At 41.0% G+C, this 16313-nt stretch overlaps 2 protein-coding genes across 5 annotated transcripts; both read right to left on the bottom strand.

The window, feature by feature from the left end:
* Nucleotides 1–6270: 6270 nt before the first annotated feature.
* On the bottom strand, nucleotides 6271–11298 carry zgc:153990 (uncharacterized protein LOC768125 homolog). 2 transcript variants are annotated; one of them, XM_035779927.2, is made up of 5 exons: nucleotides 10066–11298; nucleotides 9547–9761; nucleotides 8737–9270; nucleotides 8564–8617; nucleotides 6271–7335 (listed from the first exon to the last, which is right to left on the bottom strand). In XM_035779927.2, the coding sequence occupies exons 2-5, from the start codon at nucleotides 9671–9673 to the stop codon at nucleotides 6899–6901; spliced, it is 1152 nt and encodes a 383-aa protein (XP_035635820.1). In that variant the 5' UTR covers nucleotides 9674–9761; nucleotides 10066–11298; the 3' UTR covers nucleotides 6271–6898. The 2 variants fall into 2 exon arrangements, with proteins under 2 accessions (XP_035635820.1, XP_035635819.1); XM_035779926.2 differs by having other exon boundaries at nucleotides 10618–11298.
* Nucleotides 11299–11443: 145 nt separating this feature from the next.
* On the bottom strand, nucleotides 11444–15874 carry LOC118389930 (calpain small subunit 1-like). 3 transcript variants are annotated; one of them, XM_035779928.2, is made up of 11 exons: nucleotides 15741–15874; nucleotides 14987–15062; nucleotides 14345–14381; nucleotides 14145–14237; nucleotides 13825–13882; nucleotides 13531–13595; nucleotides 13319–13387; nucleotides 13050–13128; nucleotides 12691–12807; nucleotides 12217–12275; nucleotides 11444–12037 (listed from the first exon to the last, which is right to left on the bottom strand). In XM_035779928.2, the coding sequence occupies exons 2-11, from the start codon at nucleotides 15031–15033 to the stop codon at nucleotides 12011–12013; spliced, it is 651 nt and encodes a 216-aa protein (XP_035635821.1). In that variant the 5' UTR covers nucleotides 15034–15062; nucleotides 15741–15874; the 3' UTR covers nucleotides 11444–12010. The 3 variants fall into 3 exon arrangements, with proteins under 3 accessions (XP_035635821.1, XP_035635823.1, XP_035635824.1); XM_035779930.2 differs by lacking the exon at nucleotides 15741–15874 and adding an exon at nucleotides 15593–15700; XM_035779931.2 differs by lacking the exon at nucleotides 15741–15874 and adding an exon at nucleotides 15154–15176.
* Between the last annotated feature and the right edge of the window lie 439 nt (nucleotides 15875–16313).

Below are 16313 nucleotides of genomic sequence, written 5' to 3'. Positions count from 1 at the left end.
AAAGAAAATGGAATATCTACCTAGGCGTACAGAGGCCCATTAAAAGCAACCATCACTCCTGTGTTCCAATGGCACGTTGTGTTAGCTAATCCAAGTTTATCGTTTTAAAAAGCTAATTGATCATTAGAAAACCCTTTTGCAATTATGTTAGCAGAGCTGAAAACTGTTGTCCTGATTTAACGAAGCAATAAAACTGGCCTTTATCTGTATCTGGAGCATCAGCATTTGTGGGTTTGATTACAGGCTCAAAATGGCTAGAAACGAAGAACTTCGTTTCTGGCAAAGTAGCTAGAAACTAAGTGACTCCAAACTTTTGAACAGTAGTGTTTATTGATGTAAAATATTACTTCATGGGTTGGTTTTTATTATTTTTTATTTATTTAACTGGGCAAGTCAGTTAATAACAAATTCTTATTTACAATGACAGCCTACCAAAAGGCAAAAGACCTGCGGGGATGGGATACATTTTTAAATATTTTTTATAAAACACATCACAACAAGAGAGACCTAGCATGGCAACAACACATGACAACACAGCATTGTAGCAACACAACATGACAGCAGCACAAAACATGGTACAAACATTATTGTGCACAGACAACAGCAAAAAGGTAGAGACAACAATGCATCATGCAAAGCAGCCACAACTGTCAGTAAGAGTGTCAATGATTGAGTCTTTGAATTAAGAGATTGAGATAAAACTGTCCAGTTTGAGTGTTTGTTGCAGCTCATTCCAGTCGCTAGCTGCAGCGAACTGAAAAGACGAGCCACCCAGGGATGTGTGTGCTTTGGGGACCTTTAACAGAATGTGACTTGCTGAACGGGTGTTGTATGTGGAGGATGAGGGCTGCAGTAGATATCTCAGATAGGGGGGAGTGAGTCTTGCAACGGGTATACAGAGATGGCCAGTTTACAGAGGAGTATAGCGTGCAGTGATGTCCTATAAGGAGTATTGGTGGCAAATCTGATGGCCAAAAATGGTAGAGAACATCTAGCTGCACGAGAGCATACCTGCCAATCTATTAATTATGTCTCTGTAATTTAGCATGGGTAGGATGGTCATCTGAATCAGCTTTGATATGTGCTGAGAGAAGGACACTGTACCGTCTAGCCATACTCCTATGTACTTGTATGAAGTGACTACCTCAAGCTCTAAACCCTCAGAGGTAGTAATCACACCTGTGGGGAGAGTGAGTAATGTTTGGTCTTATGCTCAGAATTCTAGTCATTCCAATAAATGTTATACCCCTTGATCTTCAAGAATAGGACTTGGAAAGATGGAAGTATAGATTAGCCGAATTGTTTTACCTGAGCATGACCCCAAAACTAAGGATTTATTAGCCAGCCCTACACTGTTGTTTATGATTTTGGAGGACTGATTGGGCTCATTGATTCGAGTTGAAAAATAAATAATGCGCTCATGGAATGGCATGCTTTGAGCACTACTGAAAAGTGCTTGCTATAGGCCTATTATTGACCTTTTTTGTTGGTGACACTTTGATAACTTGACAATATGCAGCTGTTTAAAGGGCACATTTACAGATGAAACAAAACGGTTGCCCCGCCTCTGTTTTGGTAAAAAGCTGTGGGATGTAACCACTCTCAGATGAATAGACAGAGCCAAGGATGCAAGGACTGACCATCCATGATATTAACATTATTGTTTGAACCATGTTATGAGGCTATACAGTGTTTACATGTACAATGTTTATAAACATTGAAGAAAACACCCTTATATTTTGGGTTCTCATGGTATGTGACTGACAGTTGAACTAAGCTCATGAGGCATTTAAGTTATATTCTTCAAGAATCAATGGAGAGAAGTCCAATGGATGTAGCAACTACAGATTGCCCCTTTTTAATTCTATAAAAAGTGTGCAAGTTTGAGCATGTATCCATTAGGCCTATGGATAAAAAAAAAATTATCAGCATGAATTAGATTGAGCAATATTAGCCCCACTTTTATTCCATAGGCTTGGATCCGCACTATGCAGCTGTTGAAAGAGCGCCTTTTTCACTGGCTGTCCACTGGTTTCAAAAACAATGATTGATAGGCAGCTTAAACTTCTTGAATTCAACGATTATTGGTTTGAAATACACATTTAGATTTGTGAACAGCCATCCACAATCCGTAAAGAGCAAATAGCAAAATGAGAGAGTAGCAGTGTGATTCACATCAATGCGCATTGTAGAAATAAATCAATTATAAGTGATATCCGTATCGCCGTAGACTACAGGACTACTGTCATTTTTACCAAGCGTTTATTCAAATTGGATAATCTTTGGATGCTGACAGCAATAGCACAATTGGAAGACATAGCTTGGACTGTAGTCTAAAAAAGTATATTCCTGCACTCCATCAAACACGTGGTGTATCATCATAGGGGTCCTTGATTTGTGGTCAGACTCGCTCAGGTGGAACAAACTTAAATTTGCGCCTTTTTTCAATGCTGATTTGAATGTCATTGAGAACAGTGTCAAATCGTTTTTTTTTTCGCAAACATCCTTTCTGAATTTAAAAGTATTATTTTCCACCATAATTTGCAAATTAATTAATAAAAAATTCTACAATGTGATTTTCTAGATATTTTTTCTCATTTTGTCTGTCATAGTTGAAGTGTACCTATGATGATTACAGGCCTCTCATCTTTTTAAGTGGGAGAACTTGCACAATTGGTGGCTGTCTAAATACTTTTTTGCCCCACTGTAGGCTACTTTGCGCTCTCCTCTCTCCCAGTGTTGCCAACTCCTCAGTAAGGAAAGTAGCTATTGCCTGTCCTAAAAGTCACTAGAAGTTGTTAAATGACGCCATCACCTAATTTGCGTAAATGTCCACGTACATGTAATTGTGATGGACACTGTAGGAGAGAGGATTAGCGTCGTGGGAGAGACAAAAAGTGGGGGAAAACACCCTAAATATGTTTTGAACTTTCTTTTGTCGATTCTTCTTGTTTTTTTAATGTCACAATTCCAACCCTCCTCCTTTATCCAGGCTTGGGACTGGCATAAGTGACCTAAAAGAGAGAGACTGGCGGAGTTACTTCGTTTTTTATTTAATTTATTTGTTTCATTTGTTTTTTAACCTTATGACCACTTAGGAGCCTACAACAAGTCAGAGTAAACAGTAAAACATTTTTAACCATAACTTAAAAAAAAAAATGTGTATACAATCTAAATGGACCAAAAAGAAACAATAGAAAAAACTGTCAATGCCAATGTGAGAAAATTATGGTAACTAGTCTGGCCCCCCCACACACACACACAGGCTGTGCTGGCTCACAGAAAGAGTGGGTCATCGTAATTTTGGTCAAGGCTCTCTATGGCAGGTTCAGCAACTGAGGGAGCTGACTTAAATGAGTAAGCAGCTGATGTGCCAAAAAGCTGCAAAACATTATCAGGCAGCTGGTGCTCATAGCAAGCCTCACCAGACATCTTCAGTCCATATTGAATGTACAGGATGGAGTTAAGAGTCTGCAAGGACATCCGATTTCTAAGTTTGCTTTTTACCACACTCATCTGGCTGAAGATTCTCGACTTCAGCATTTGAGTGTGGCAAGGACAACACAAACACAGCAGCCATGGCAAGTTCTTGAAATGGGTTGATATCAGCTGCATCCCTGAACTTCCAAATCTCACTTCAGAAGCCCAGTGTGTTTTTTGTCTCATTTAATTTACTAAGATGGATGGCAAGCCATTGCTGGACAATCTTGTCTATCTCTGCAGCGGAGTAGCCAAGGAGCTTGGCTATTTTTTATATTTCTCCAGGGCTCTTATTGTGCTTCAGAGTTTCCTCCACATTGAAAACTGACATATACTGCAATGGTTTGATGTTGTCTGGCAGTCTCACTCTCAACTCATTAGTGAAGGAGATGGTGAAGGCTACACACCGCTTTCGCACATTGTTTTCATCCTCAGGCGCAAGGAGCTCAGCTGCCTTTGACTCAAAAAGGTAACCAAGGTACAGTTTGGGACTGATGTGTCCATCTATTGGCCCTTTGAGTACATCAACATTTGCCAGTGGATTCAGCACCCTGCTGCTCACAGACTTGATCAGGCTAACCAAGCTGTCAAGTATCTTAAGAGGATCTACTTGCTCTCCCTCAAAAGCCTTGATGGCCAACTGTACCTCACCCAGCACTGACTTCAAAAAAGTCAGATACAATATGTTTTGAGGATCACTGTACATGGAGTATAAATCCTCAGCCATTTAGCAGTGTTCACTGGACTTGGTGACTGTGAAATGCAGCCTCCCACTGGTCCAAAATGCATGAACCACCGATTCGATGGAGAGCCAACGTGTGGCACACACCTTGGTTCTCTGTAAAGGCTTCTCCCCAAAGTTGGTCTCATATATGGCCTTGTAGGCTCCCCTGCGCTTTGGAGACACTGAACCAGTTATAAGTGAATGAATGTAAGCCAGGGCGGGATCGGCCAGCTGCGGCTTCCCACATGTGCGATTCATTTGCAATCTAGATGCGGAGGGGTGAACATCTCCTGCTCTGACTGCAGCGCGAGGACTGGGCTGCCTGTGAGTGCTTTGGGACGGGGGTGGGGCCCACGGCAGCACTCGCTGCTTGTTGAGAAGAGTAAGAACGATATGTTCATTCACGTCAGTCTCCAAAAGTCTCCAATAACACCAGAAAAAGTCGCTACAATTGTCGCCAGTCAATTTTTTTGATAATGTGTAGCAAGAGGGGTCTGAATACTTGCTAAATATTGCAACAAAGTCACTAAGTTGGCAACACTGCTCTCTCCCTTGGTAACAGTCGCACCCGCACATGACTTGTACACACAGAGGAGCACGTGGTTGGATTTTATGTACAGTAGAATGTCAAAGATACAAACCTAAGAGTTAGACTGACTGGAGTTACGGACTGACCGTGGGAACGGGCAATAACAAAGTAAAGGACTTTTGCCTTTTAAACATGTGCTAAAGACCAGTGTCTGGCTTAAGGATAAAAAAACAAATATGCAATCGAAATTGTCCATATGGATTTTATGTGAATGGCAAATGTGCATAAAGATACTTTTGTATATATAGTTTGTGGACACCCCTTCTGCTATTTCAGCCACACCCTTTGCTGACAGGTGTATAAAATTGAGCACACCGCCATGCAATCTCCATAGACAAACATTGGTAATAGAATGGCCTTACTGAAGAACTCAGTGACTTTCAACATAGCACACCGACATAGGATAGCCACCTTTCTAACAAGTCAGTTTGTCAAATTTTCGCCCTGCTAGAGCTGCCCCGATCAACTGTAAGTGCTGTTATTGTGAAGTGGAAATGTCTAGAAGCAACAACAGCTCAGCCGTGAAGTGGTAGGCCACAAAAGCGCACAAAACGAAACCGCAGAGTGTAGCTACGAGTTCTAAACTACCTCTGGAAGCAACGTCAGCACAAGAACTGAATGCAGTGCCAAATATAAAGTTTGGTGGAAGAGGAATAATGGTCTGGGGCTGTTCTTGGTTCGGGCAAGACCAGACCCCTTAGTTCCAGTGAAGGGAAATGTTAACACTACAGCATACAATGACATTCTAGACAATTCTGTGCTTCCAACTTTGTGGCACCAGTTTGGGGAAGGCTCTTTCCTGTTTTAGCATGATAATGCCCTGTGCACAAAGCAAGGTCCATACAGAAATGGTTTGTCGGGATCGGTGTGAACTTGACTGGCCTGCACAGAGCCCTGACCTCAACCCCATCGAACACCTTTGGGATTAATTGGAACGCCGACTGTGAGCCAGGCCTAATCTCCCAACAGTATTCCCTGACCTCACTAATGCTCGTGGCTGAATGGAAGCAAGTCCCCACAGCAATGTTCTAACATCTACTGGAAAGCTTTCCCAGAAGAGTGGAGACTTATAGCAGCAAAGGGGGACCAACTCCATATTAATGCCCATGATTTTGGAATGATATGTTCAGGTGTCCACATCATTTTGGTCATGTAGTGTATGTCTCAATATGTCATGGTTTTACTACTATCCATCGAGTTTACAGCGTGCGACATGGTTCAATGTGCCAATAAATGGACACCATTTACTTTTGGGTTTTTCCAATTGCCATCATGTATACTGTGCTAATGACTTCACAAAAAATGTGTAACAGAGTAATGTACAATACAGAAATTTGGGTAAACGAGGCATTTGCCGGCACCTTTATGAACCTACGCTATTGGAAAGTTAGACATTTAAGGGTTCTGAATGACTTGCATTCCCAATGCGTTTGTATCTCCGAGGTCCTACTGTATAATAAGAGCAATTTAAAGTCAGTTTACAACAGTTATTAATCATATTTATTTACATGTTCTACAATATCTCCGTACAATAGTACATAAGGAGACTACATCAACATAGTAGACAAAAGGAGAATTTGTTTAAAACTGTCTCACATAAAAAAGGAACATACAGAAATCAGTCCATAATCTCAATAAGTATGCACACCTTTACAAATGACGGGGCCTTATCGCTCTAACATGTTTAACAGATAGGACCTGTTTTCAACATGATACAACAGGACACTTTAGGAAACATTACACATTATTACCGCACTCTAAAATTAGGCAAGTTTTAGAATCTCTCTGAGCCTTAAACTAGACTCCATTTTAATGATCTGAGAAATGGGGGAAGAAACAAATAGGCTCTTAATTTGTGCAAGAAACCCCTAATTCTGCTTTGAGTTTCTGTATTTCCCTTGGCGGGATAACACACAGTTCATAATTTAAACATTTACGCAGACAGTAGGGTTACTCCTATAAAATACAGTAACTCGGAACACAACCCACTAAAAATGTCTGGAGTAAATGACTCAATGAAAGAAATGGAACAACCTTGTACCCAGTGTAAAGGAACACACCCGTCCAGCTCCACAGGAGGGGCAGATAGTGCAGCAACGTCTGGGCTATAGGGCCGGGCGTCCATTGAGCTTGTCATGCATGAGGGCCAGGGCGCCACTGGTGAAGTCTCGGAGTATGTGCATCGTCTCCCTCTGCAGCTGCAGTGACTCGCGCACAAACTCCTGCTGCGTCTCGGCCAGCTGCTGCACTGACTCGGACAGCAGTTCCAGGGAGCGCGACACCGTCTCTAGCGCGGTGTTGGTGGCATGCTGCTCCTGAATGCTCAGCGAGGCACTCTGCAACATGCTCTCCCTGGCGTTCCGAGGTGGCTGGCCTGCTGTAGGTGGTGCGGCAGAGAACGATGAGGGCTGGGTGCCTGTGGAGGGGTGTGGCCCGCCGCCGCTCCCCTGGTTGTCCTCTGTGAGGCTGGACGTCTGTGAGGTAGAAGGGGGTAGCTCGTCCTGACGCTCGTCGTCTGTCTGCCCAAACTGGTTCTCAGTGTCTAGGGAAAGGCAAGAGGTGACACTGAACTTGTGTGCGTGTTTGAGGTTACACATAGTGATGGGGGAATCGATAGTTACACATCAGGATATACATTTTTACAATATCGTATTGACACTATCGCAATATTTTTGCTTTATTCATAGCTTGTTCTCCATCTTTTAAAATAGGTTTTCAGAGCTTATTTCCACGACTGATAAACGTCGTTTTCTCATGGCTCTTGTCCCTCTGCAGCAGACATATAATACAGTGCCTTCAGAAAATATTCATGTCCCTCTACTTATTCCACCTGATTATAGCCTGAATTCAAAATGGATAAAATTGTTGTTTTTGTCCTCATCCACCTACACACAATACCCCATGACAAAGCGAGAAAAAAAAAATGATTTTTTTGCAAATGTATTAAATTAAATACAGAAATAACTCTTAAAAGTATTCACACCTAGAGTCAATACGTTAAAGCTGAGTCTTTCTGAGTAAGTAACGGAGCTTTGCACACCTGAATTGTACAATATTTGCAAATTATTTTTCTAATTATTCAAGCTCTCAAGGTGGATGTTGATCCTTGCTACAAAGCCATTTAAGTATTGCCATAGATTTAAGCCGATTTAAGTAAACTGTAACTAGGCCTCTCAGGAAGATTCAATGTCGTCTTGGTAAGCAACTCCAGTGTATATTTGGCCTTGTGTTTTAGGTTGTCCTGTTGAAAGGTGAATTTGTCTCCCAGTGTCTGTTGGGAAGCAGACAAACAGGTTTTCCTCTAGGATTTTGCCTGTGCTTAGCTCTATTCCCTTTTTTTTGTGTTATCCAAAATTATATATATATATATTTTTTAAATCCCTAGTCCTTGCCAATGTCAAGCATACGCATAATATGATGCAGCCACCACCATGCTTTAAAATATGAAGTGGTACTCAGTGATGTGTTGTGCCTCAATTGAATCCAATTAAAATTAAGGCTGTAAATACAATGTGGAAAAAGTCAAGGGGGCCTGAATACTTTCTGAAGGCACTGTATGGTGAGCAGTATGTTTGGAACATCGAATCGCAATACATATCGTATCAGCACCTAAGTATCGTGATATCGTATCGTGAGGTCCCTGGCAATTCCCAGCCCGTATACCACACATCCGGCAGTATTTCACAAGCGTATTTCTAGTACTGCAATACCAGACAAATCGGACCCTATAGACAAATAAACAGAGTTGAATGTTGGGTCAACGCAGTTACCTTCACCAGTGGGTATCTCGTACTGCATTTCATAAGAGGGATGTGAAGAATCTCCTGCAACAGAAAATCTAATATGTGAATATGCACCCTCGATAAACCCTCACCTTGAAAGTTGTGTGTGGTGTATAAATGGAACAACTCAGACCCTTCCAGTTTCAAATTAGATAACTCACTGGACGAGCCACTGTAGGTTGGCATAGAATGGTCATCTTTGGGTTGAACCGGGGGTATGGGTGTGTGGCCAGGGCCTGGCATGGGCATCCCCATGGAAAAGGACATGGGCATTGCCGAGGAAAGTGTGGAGGGTGGTGGCATCGAGACGTCTATTCCTTCATTGGGGTAACTGTGTATCCCCGCCATGTCCTCTTCCTCGTCCTCCTCCTCTGGTCCTTCATCATCATCTCCCTCCTTGAAAGCCCCATAATGGAGACCTGGCACCCGGCTTCGCTTTCCATCCAGCTCCAAAATCTGATGCACAATGTTCTCTGTGGGGCTGAGGTCACGGGACAGCCGCGAGTTGATCCCCTTGAAGTTGGCCCCCGACCGCATGGCGGCCACCTTACGCTTGGTGTCACACTTGAGGTCGGACCACTTCTTGATGATCTCGATGACCTCACGCTGGCTCTCCCCGATCTCATTCACACTGGCTGTGATCTCTGCCCACACGCGCTTCTTCACATCCGTTGGTACACCGCGGTTAAACTTCCCTGTAAGAGTCAGAGGGACAATTAATAAGAAAAGGATCAGATGCTGGTGTTTGTTTGGCCATACATACTTGTGTCTAAGAGGAGCCGGTACTTGAGCATAAGACAAGAGTTACTGTGCATCTGCAAAATTAAAGCATGACCACGTGTCTATATTCTGAAAATAAACACAGGCATGAGCCTGGGTTAACACCCAAATTGGGATAAAGTTTTAAACAAAAAAATGTTTTTTTTATCATCACATCAACATGAAGTGCTGCAGGGTACAGAGGTACATACCGACAACGATGTGCCGATTCTTCTTCACTTCATCTAGGAGGATGTGGACCTCACTGAAGGTAAAGCGAGCTTTTCTCTTTTTGAACCGCGTGACACTGTCCTCATTGAAGAAGTGCGAGGCAGACATCTTCCACAATACCTCTTATCTCTCTGGTCTGCTTCTTTCTCGCTGGTCTCTGCCTTCAGTCCTCCTAGTAGGGATACTACTAGCTCTTCTGGAGCCAAAAATGTAACTCATAATAATACATCACTGGACCTCTATCAAATATCCAACAGCGTACAACTAAAAGGAAACATTTGGTACTGAAATCAAATATCAGATTACAAAATAACAATTTGAGTAATTGTTGATTGATAATATAATAAGGTGGATAAGATAAAGAAAATCAGCAAGTGCATCTAAATTCAGCTACAGTAAAGTGTGCCTGCAGATGAGCGTCTGTACTCATTAGCCAGTTAATTGAATTCAATTTGGTTCCCCCAATCACAACATTGCATGACAGAATCATGAATACAAACCTTGCACCCTATAAATTACTTGCACAGCTGTCAAAGTCTAGCGCAATCCCTTTGTTGACCAGTCATCAGCCTGTCTTGCCAAGAAGACAGACGCAACCCGAGTATCATCATCATCATCATCATCGTCGTCAGACAGCAGTCAGTGCTCTCTTGATTTAGCTCGGTTTACGGGCTAGACTGCTAGCTAGCTACATTAGTTCACGTTAACTTACCCATACCCCAAAAATGTACTTGTTAGTTAACTAGGATGTTATCTATGCGATAGCGGCGAAACCGGTTAGTAACTGCGATATGGTAACATATTTGCACTTTTTAAAAACACAATGCCTTCATCATCGAAATTGCCGTTACTGCTCATTGTTCACATTTTGGGCGTTTTTTTTCGTGAACAAGTAAGCTAGCTAGCTAATGTTAGCTAGTCACGTCTTAACAAGATTGTAGCTAGCAAACGTTTGCGCACGCAATGTCGCCTCTTCATTCATTTTACGAGACTGAAAAATAACACCAAAATAGGCTAGATATTTGTAATATTGTTTTGCATTACAGTTTTACCTTTGAGGGAAAGAAAGGTTGTGTTTTCTGCGATTTGTCCGAAAACTTCGTAGTTAGCTAGCCACAGTCCGATGTCTCGCGCTAGTTTGTACGCAAGCTCAGTACGTGTTTTTTTTCTGGAATGAGAAGTCCTGCGACTGACCACAATGCGTGAGCTATGGCGCTGTTGAAATCATACGTTCAAAGGACAAAAGCACGGAATCACTTAATTAACTTTCCCAAGCACCTAAAAAAAACGTAATATAGAAGTAGCTAATAAGCTTTTCATCATAATGAAGAAACAGTGGTCAAGTTAACCACGACGGGTGATACATGTATTAATCCAGCCATCAGGTAAACGCATCAACCATTATTCCCAGAACATGAGTGAAACAAATTGATGAAATGTTAGCCATCCAGGACATCTAACATTACTCAAACGAAAGCCCGCAGCATCATCAAGGACCCCACACACCCCAGCCATGAACTGTTCACTCCCTTACTGCCGGGCATATGGTATCGGAGCATGAAGTCCGATATAGACTGCCGAACACTTGAACTGGGCTGACCACCTGCACTTCAGAACGCACATACATTCACGCTCAGATATGTTATTGCTAAATACCGCACAATTTTTAAACACTTGTAAATATTGGACTCTAAATTGTGCCTTCTTGTATTATGCTAAAATTATTATTCTATTGAGCCATTTACTTTATGTTGTTTTGTTTTTTTTATTGTTGAAGGAACCTGTAAGTAAGCATTTATACCATGTTTATCCTGTACATATGACTGATACAACTTTGTAGATGAGTACGCTTGAGGTGTTGAAATAACACAAGCACGACATTGTTAGGATTACTTTAATTCTATACAAAATTACACAGGTCATTTCAAAGACAGTGACTTATGATAACAGTTACCAAATCCTTAAATGGCATCTGTTGGTTTCATGAAGCAATGGCAAAAACTAACATTGTGCTGGCATTATGTGTAGCGACACCATGTATGTGTCACAGTTATAGACTATTTCAGAACTGGCTTAAAAATGATTGGTAAATTATTACCTTTTGAGAGCTATTGGAAAGAACCTCTACAAAGGCGAATGCTGTCTTTTCTTCAATTCAAAAGGAAAACAAGCAGACACTCTTGGTTGAATGCAAGACCAGCATCGAGTGGCCCAGAGGTTCTCAGTGTCAGCCCATAGAACCACTGCGTGTGCAGGTTTTAGTTCCCACGTTAGTCTACAACTCCCCTTTTGTTGTATGAAAAAGCTGTATTCACATTGTGTAGGTTGCAAATAATGTATGGAAACCTGCATACACTGGGGGAATGGCACGGAGTGGTCTAAAGCACAGCATCAAGTAGATAGAAATGGAGTGGTTTTGTAAACACCTGTAGGCATGTCCTAAGCTCAGGAATACATGGTCAACTGGAGCCACTGCAAAGAAACATATTAACACAATTGTTTGACATCAACCATGTACAATGGTGGGTTTTGACCTCTTGTGTGATAGGAACACATTGTACAGTGATGCCAAAAACCAAAGTAGCTTTGCTAGGCTAATTACATTCAGAATACCATCTCATTGGTACAGCTTGTAAGTGTGACATGCTTACCTCTTGAACGTTGACCTTGATGCTTCCATTGTTATCCTTGTCTAAGGTGTTGAAGGCACCTGAAATCAGGAAAATACAACAGATGGTACTCCTTTGAAAATAATGGGGTACATAATCATTGGAATATTTTATTGGTAAAGCTGTTCTCTGTTCAAAAGGCAGCTCTAATGAAGGCCTTGAGGTCAACAAGGCTCTATCAAGAGCAGTGTGCAGGTTTCTTTTCTTATCAACTGTTACCATACACCTGCAAAAAAAGATAGCTCAGATGTGCAACTGACTTTTGAATAGAGAAAACTGCCAATAAAATATTCCAATGATTATGTACCCCATTATTTTCAAACGGAGTACCATTAGTTGTGCTGACACATGTACCAAAAGGTTAATGCATATGGTTTCTATATTTAAACCCTATACAGAGCTAAAATAACCCCTACCATGACGACGATATGGAAAAGAGCAGAGAATCAGACTTACGACACATAGCATCCAGTCTCACAAGACAGCCAATGTAGTTGTCAAAGTCCAGGTCCCCATTCTCTTCGCTGTATCTGCGGATGATCATCTGGAACAACTGGTCGTTGAGGGGGAAGCCTGGGTCCAAACCATAGACATATTTAGGTTTTATGAATATCCTTGGTCAAAACTGAAATGCTGATATCTAAACATTTAACTATGAAGCTGGAAACAGAGGATTACAATCTCAAACACCACTTAAAAAGTTTTAACATTCAAAATGTATTCATATCACAGTGCAATGTTATAAGAACATGAGCTGTAACAATTGTCTGCCAAACAGTGATATAAATCTTTCTGTGCTGTATGATATCTCTAACCTGCAACCCTGAAAGCGCTGGGAAGCTCATCTGCACCAATAACCCCAGAGCCATCAGTGTCATAAGTCTTATACACACCCTGAAAACAAAACAAAAACCTTTATTTTGAAATACATTTATGTAGTATAATACTTCTTTGATTCAATTTCCATGGTTACACATTATCATACTTTCTAATAGTGGTAATACTCTCAAACTACTTCATTATTCAAATCAAGAAATAATGAGACAAATAGTTTTTACCAAGCTGGTGGAAATTAAATACTCACCTGCCATTTCTTGATATTGTTCCAAAGGTGTTTGAACTCATGAAATCCAAGCTTTCCAGTGCTGTCACTCTGCAACAGAGTTAAGGTTAACAAAAACCTGACGCTTAGTGCTTTCGGAAAGTATTCATACACCTTCACTTTTTCCACATTTTGTTAAGTCACAGCCTGGACCCTGACCCCCCACCACAAACAGGTCATGACAGGAAGGATACATCCATGACTGCCACCATGCTCCTGCAGGACTCTATGCTAAACCCGTCTGTCTTCAAGTCACCATCTGAAATTAAAAAGCAGCCAGATCACTCAGCGTATCATCCCCTTACTCATTCACAAATACAAATCAGCCTCACTGAGAAATTCATCAAGAATATTACATCTCAAACATGGCTTTCTAGGATAGAAAAGGATTGTCAATAAACAGGCATACGGAGAGACTTGCTTAAAGCACGCAAGCGTGTACATACAGGCAGAGCCACACAAATAGACAGAATAGAACCCTGACTTACGTTTGGAAATAATTCTATTCAGGATGTTCATCAGTTCGATGGGACTCACCTCCATGTCCTGAAGGAAAAGTTATTCATTTGAATTATTCCCAACATTGAAGCATAGCATGCATCGTGCATCTATTCACAGTATTCAGTAGTGAATTTGAGCCATTAAAAGAAGATCATCCTGCACCAAAGGCATTTCAGCAAGTCACAGTCCCTTTTTAATGGCAAGGTGTATGGTTGCCACAAGGTGTTTACTTTTACAGAGGTACTATGAAGTTAAACCAAAATAGGAATATGGTGAGGGAGTAGTAGCAAGGAAATATCGTACTCACATCTCCAGCCAACTGCTGGAAGACTTTGCGAAACTGTCTTTCCTCGTCACTCTCACTCTGCTCTGCATACGCAAGTGGCCTTCGTGGTGCAGGCTGCAGGATAACAACGTCAGTAAATTAGGAATATATTGTTCAGGTTACTATTATCCATAACAACTGGGTATTCTGGTGATAAATTATGAAATAGCAATGCCACTCACTGGGTCAGAGGGCACAAAAGCAGCTGGATCAATATTGCTGAAGGGGACACAGGGGAGATGAATAGGTTAGTCACTGGGTAGCCTTCCTAAGAGTGATAGCTATGCAGAGATATAGAGGCATTGATTGACTTGGTCAGTGGTAATAGCTGCAGTGACTACTAGCTGAAGAATCATGCTCCTGTCCAACTTAGCTTAAACAATTAACACCTTGTATTCTCTCTTGATTCCAAACTGATTAAAACAGCACTGTGAGAATATATTATCCATACTTGAAAGTCTATGCAATGATAGAACCAATTTAAGCAGTGCCAAAGTCCTAAGATTAGACAACTTTCATTCAATATATATATATATATATATAGTGGTCCTTCTGTAGCTCAGTTGGTAGAGCATGGCGCTTGTAACGCCAGGGTAGTGGGTTCGATCCCCGGGACCACCCATACGTAGAATGTATGCACACATGACTGTAAGTCGCTTTGGATAAAAGCGTCTGCTAAATGGCATATATATATATATATATATATATAAAACTTTCATTCCACTTGTACCCACACAACCAAAAAAGCCCAGAAAACACGACTAACTACATTATGTATGAACAGGTGTATGAACAGGTCCTTAGTACTATAGCCAGATCCTTACCTTACAACATCAAGAATGCCACCAATGAGTCTTTTGGCCAGAAACATCTTTAATCAATTTAATTGAATTTGTCAACCTGTAGAAGGGGAAAAAACAGATTAAAAACGTATTCGTTTCTAAAGTAGTTTGAAATAGCCCTAATTATTCATTAATAGAGTCATATATACCCATAATGGAAAGCATATGGCAATCTCAAGAATAACGGAAACCTAACAGTGTAGTCTAATGACTCAGTGTTGACACATGAGGACACACCCACTGCAAATATTTCACCCAATGACGCCTTGCCAATAAAATGCCCTCCAGACAATTTTTACGTATCCAAATTGGCTGGTCTGCTTAAAAAAAGTACAATTATCCTAAAAAAAAGATACCCCAGCGAATGATACTTTTTTTTAAATGTTAAACCCACGACAGCTGGTTAGATGGCTAATTGGCCGACCATTATAATGTAACCAGCTAAATTAACGTTAGCTTACAAAGTATGAGAGCTAATGTAGGTCGGACAAATGCCTGGTAGCCACACAACATCAATGCTATGAATATATTTTGTAGGATGGATGTCGGTTTAAAGAAATGTATGTCGTTTTTTGCAAGTCTACAAACCAGCTAGCTTGCCTGAACAGGAAGCAGCTAAGGTTAACTAGCAGTGCGCTAATCTACTGTTAGTAGGCAAATCTTATATTAGCAAACGAGGCTACACTAACACTATAATAACACCGAAGTAATCAACATGTTAGGGGTATTTACTTACCAAGACTTGGTGGCAGTGAGTGAACTTGTAAATAGAAAGAAGGATGTTACCCAAATTAACCAAGTTAGTAAACGCCCACTGACGCTGTCAATCAAACTCGCTACACGTGTCCCCCCGACCCTGAGTGGATAATGAAAAGAAAAGGGATGTCTTTACCGCCAAGCATAACTTGACCACATGAAGAAAATCTTTGCCACAAGCCTGATAAAACCACAAATTAAATACTATAATCTCTAACATATGTGTATGGTTATCTGTACAAAAATATGAAAAACAAAAAATCATGAAGAAAAATTGAACATTTCTCTTGAAACATGTCAAATACTTATCTGCACAACATGTGAGCAAGTTTCTAGCAAAACCTGAAATTATGATTTGACGTGGGAAATTGTCAGCAACATTTCACACAATGTTGACAATGTGAGAGCTGGTGATTGATTATAACTGTGCAAAGTGTGGACCAAAACGTCACTATATTGACAGGTTGGCTAAAGATTAGTACATTCAACAGCATCCCTTGCTCAATAAGACGTATTCCTCATGTGAAAGTGAGGAATTATATATTTTTTAAGA

The sequence above is a fragment of the Oncorhynchus keta genome, chromosome 11 (genome assembly GCF_023373465.1).
Source record: "Oncorhynchus keta strain PuntledgeMale-10-30-2019 chromosome 11, Oket_V2, whole genome shotgun sequence".
Taxonomy (NCBI): domain Eukaryota; kingdom Metazoa; phylum Chordata; class Actinopteri; order Salmoniformes; family Salmonidae; genus Oncorhynchus; species Oncorhynchus keta.
Note: the sequence above shows the minus strand (reverse complement) of the source record. Positions and strands in the feature narration are given on the sequence as shown.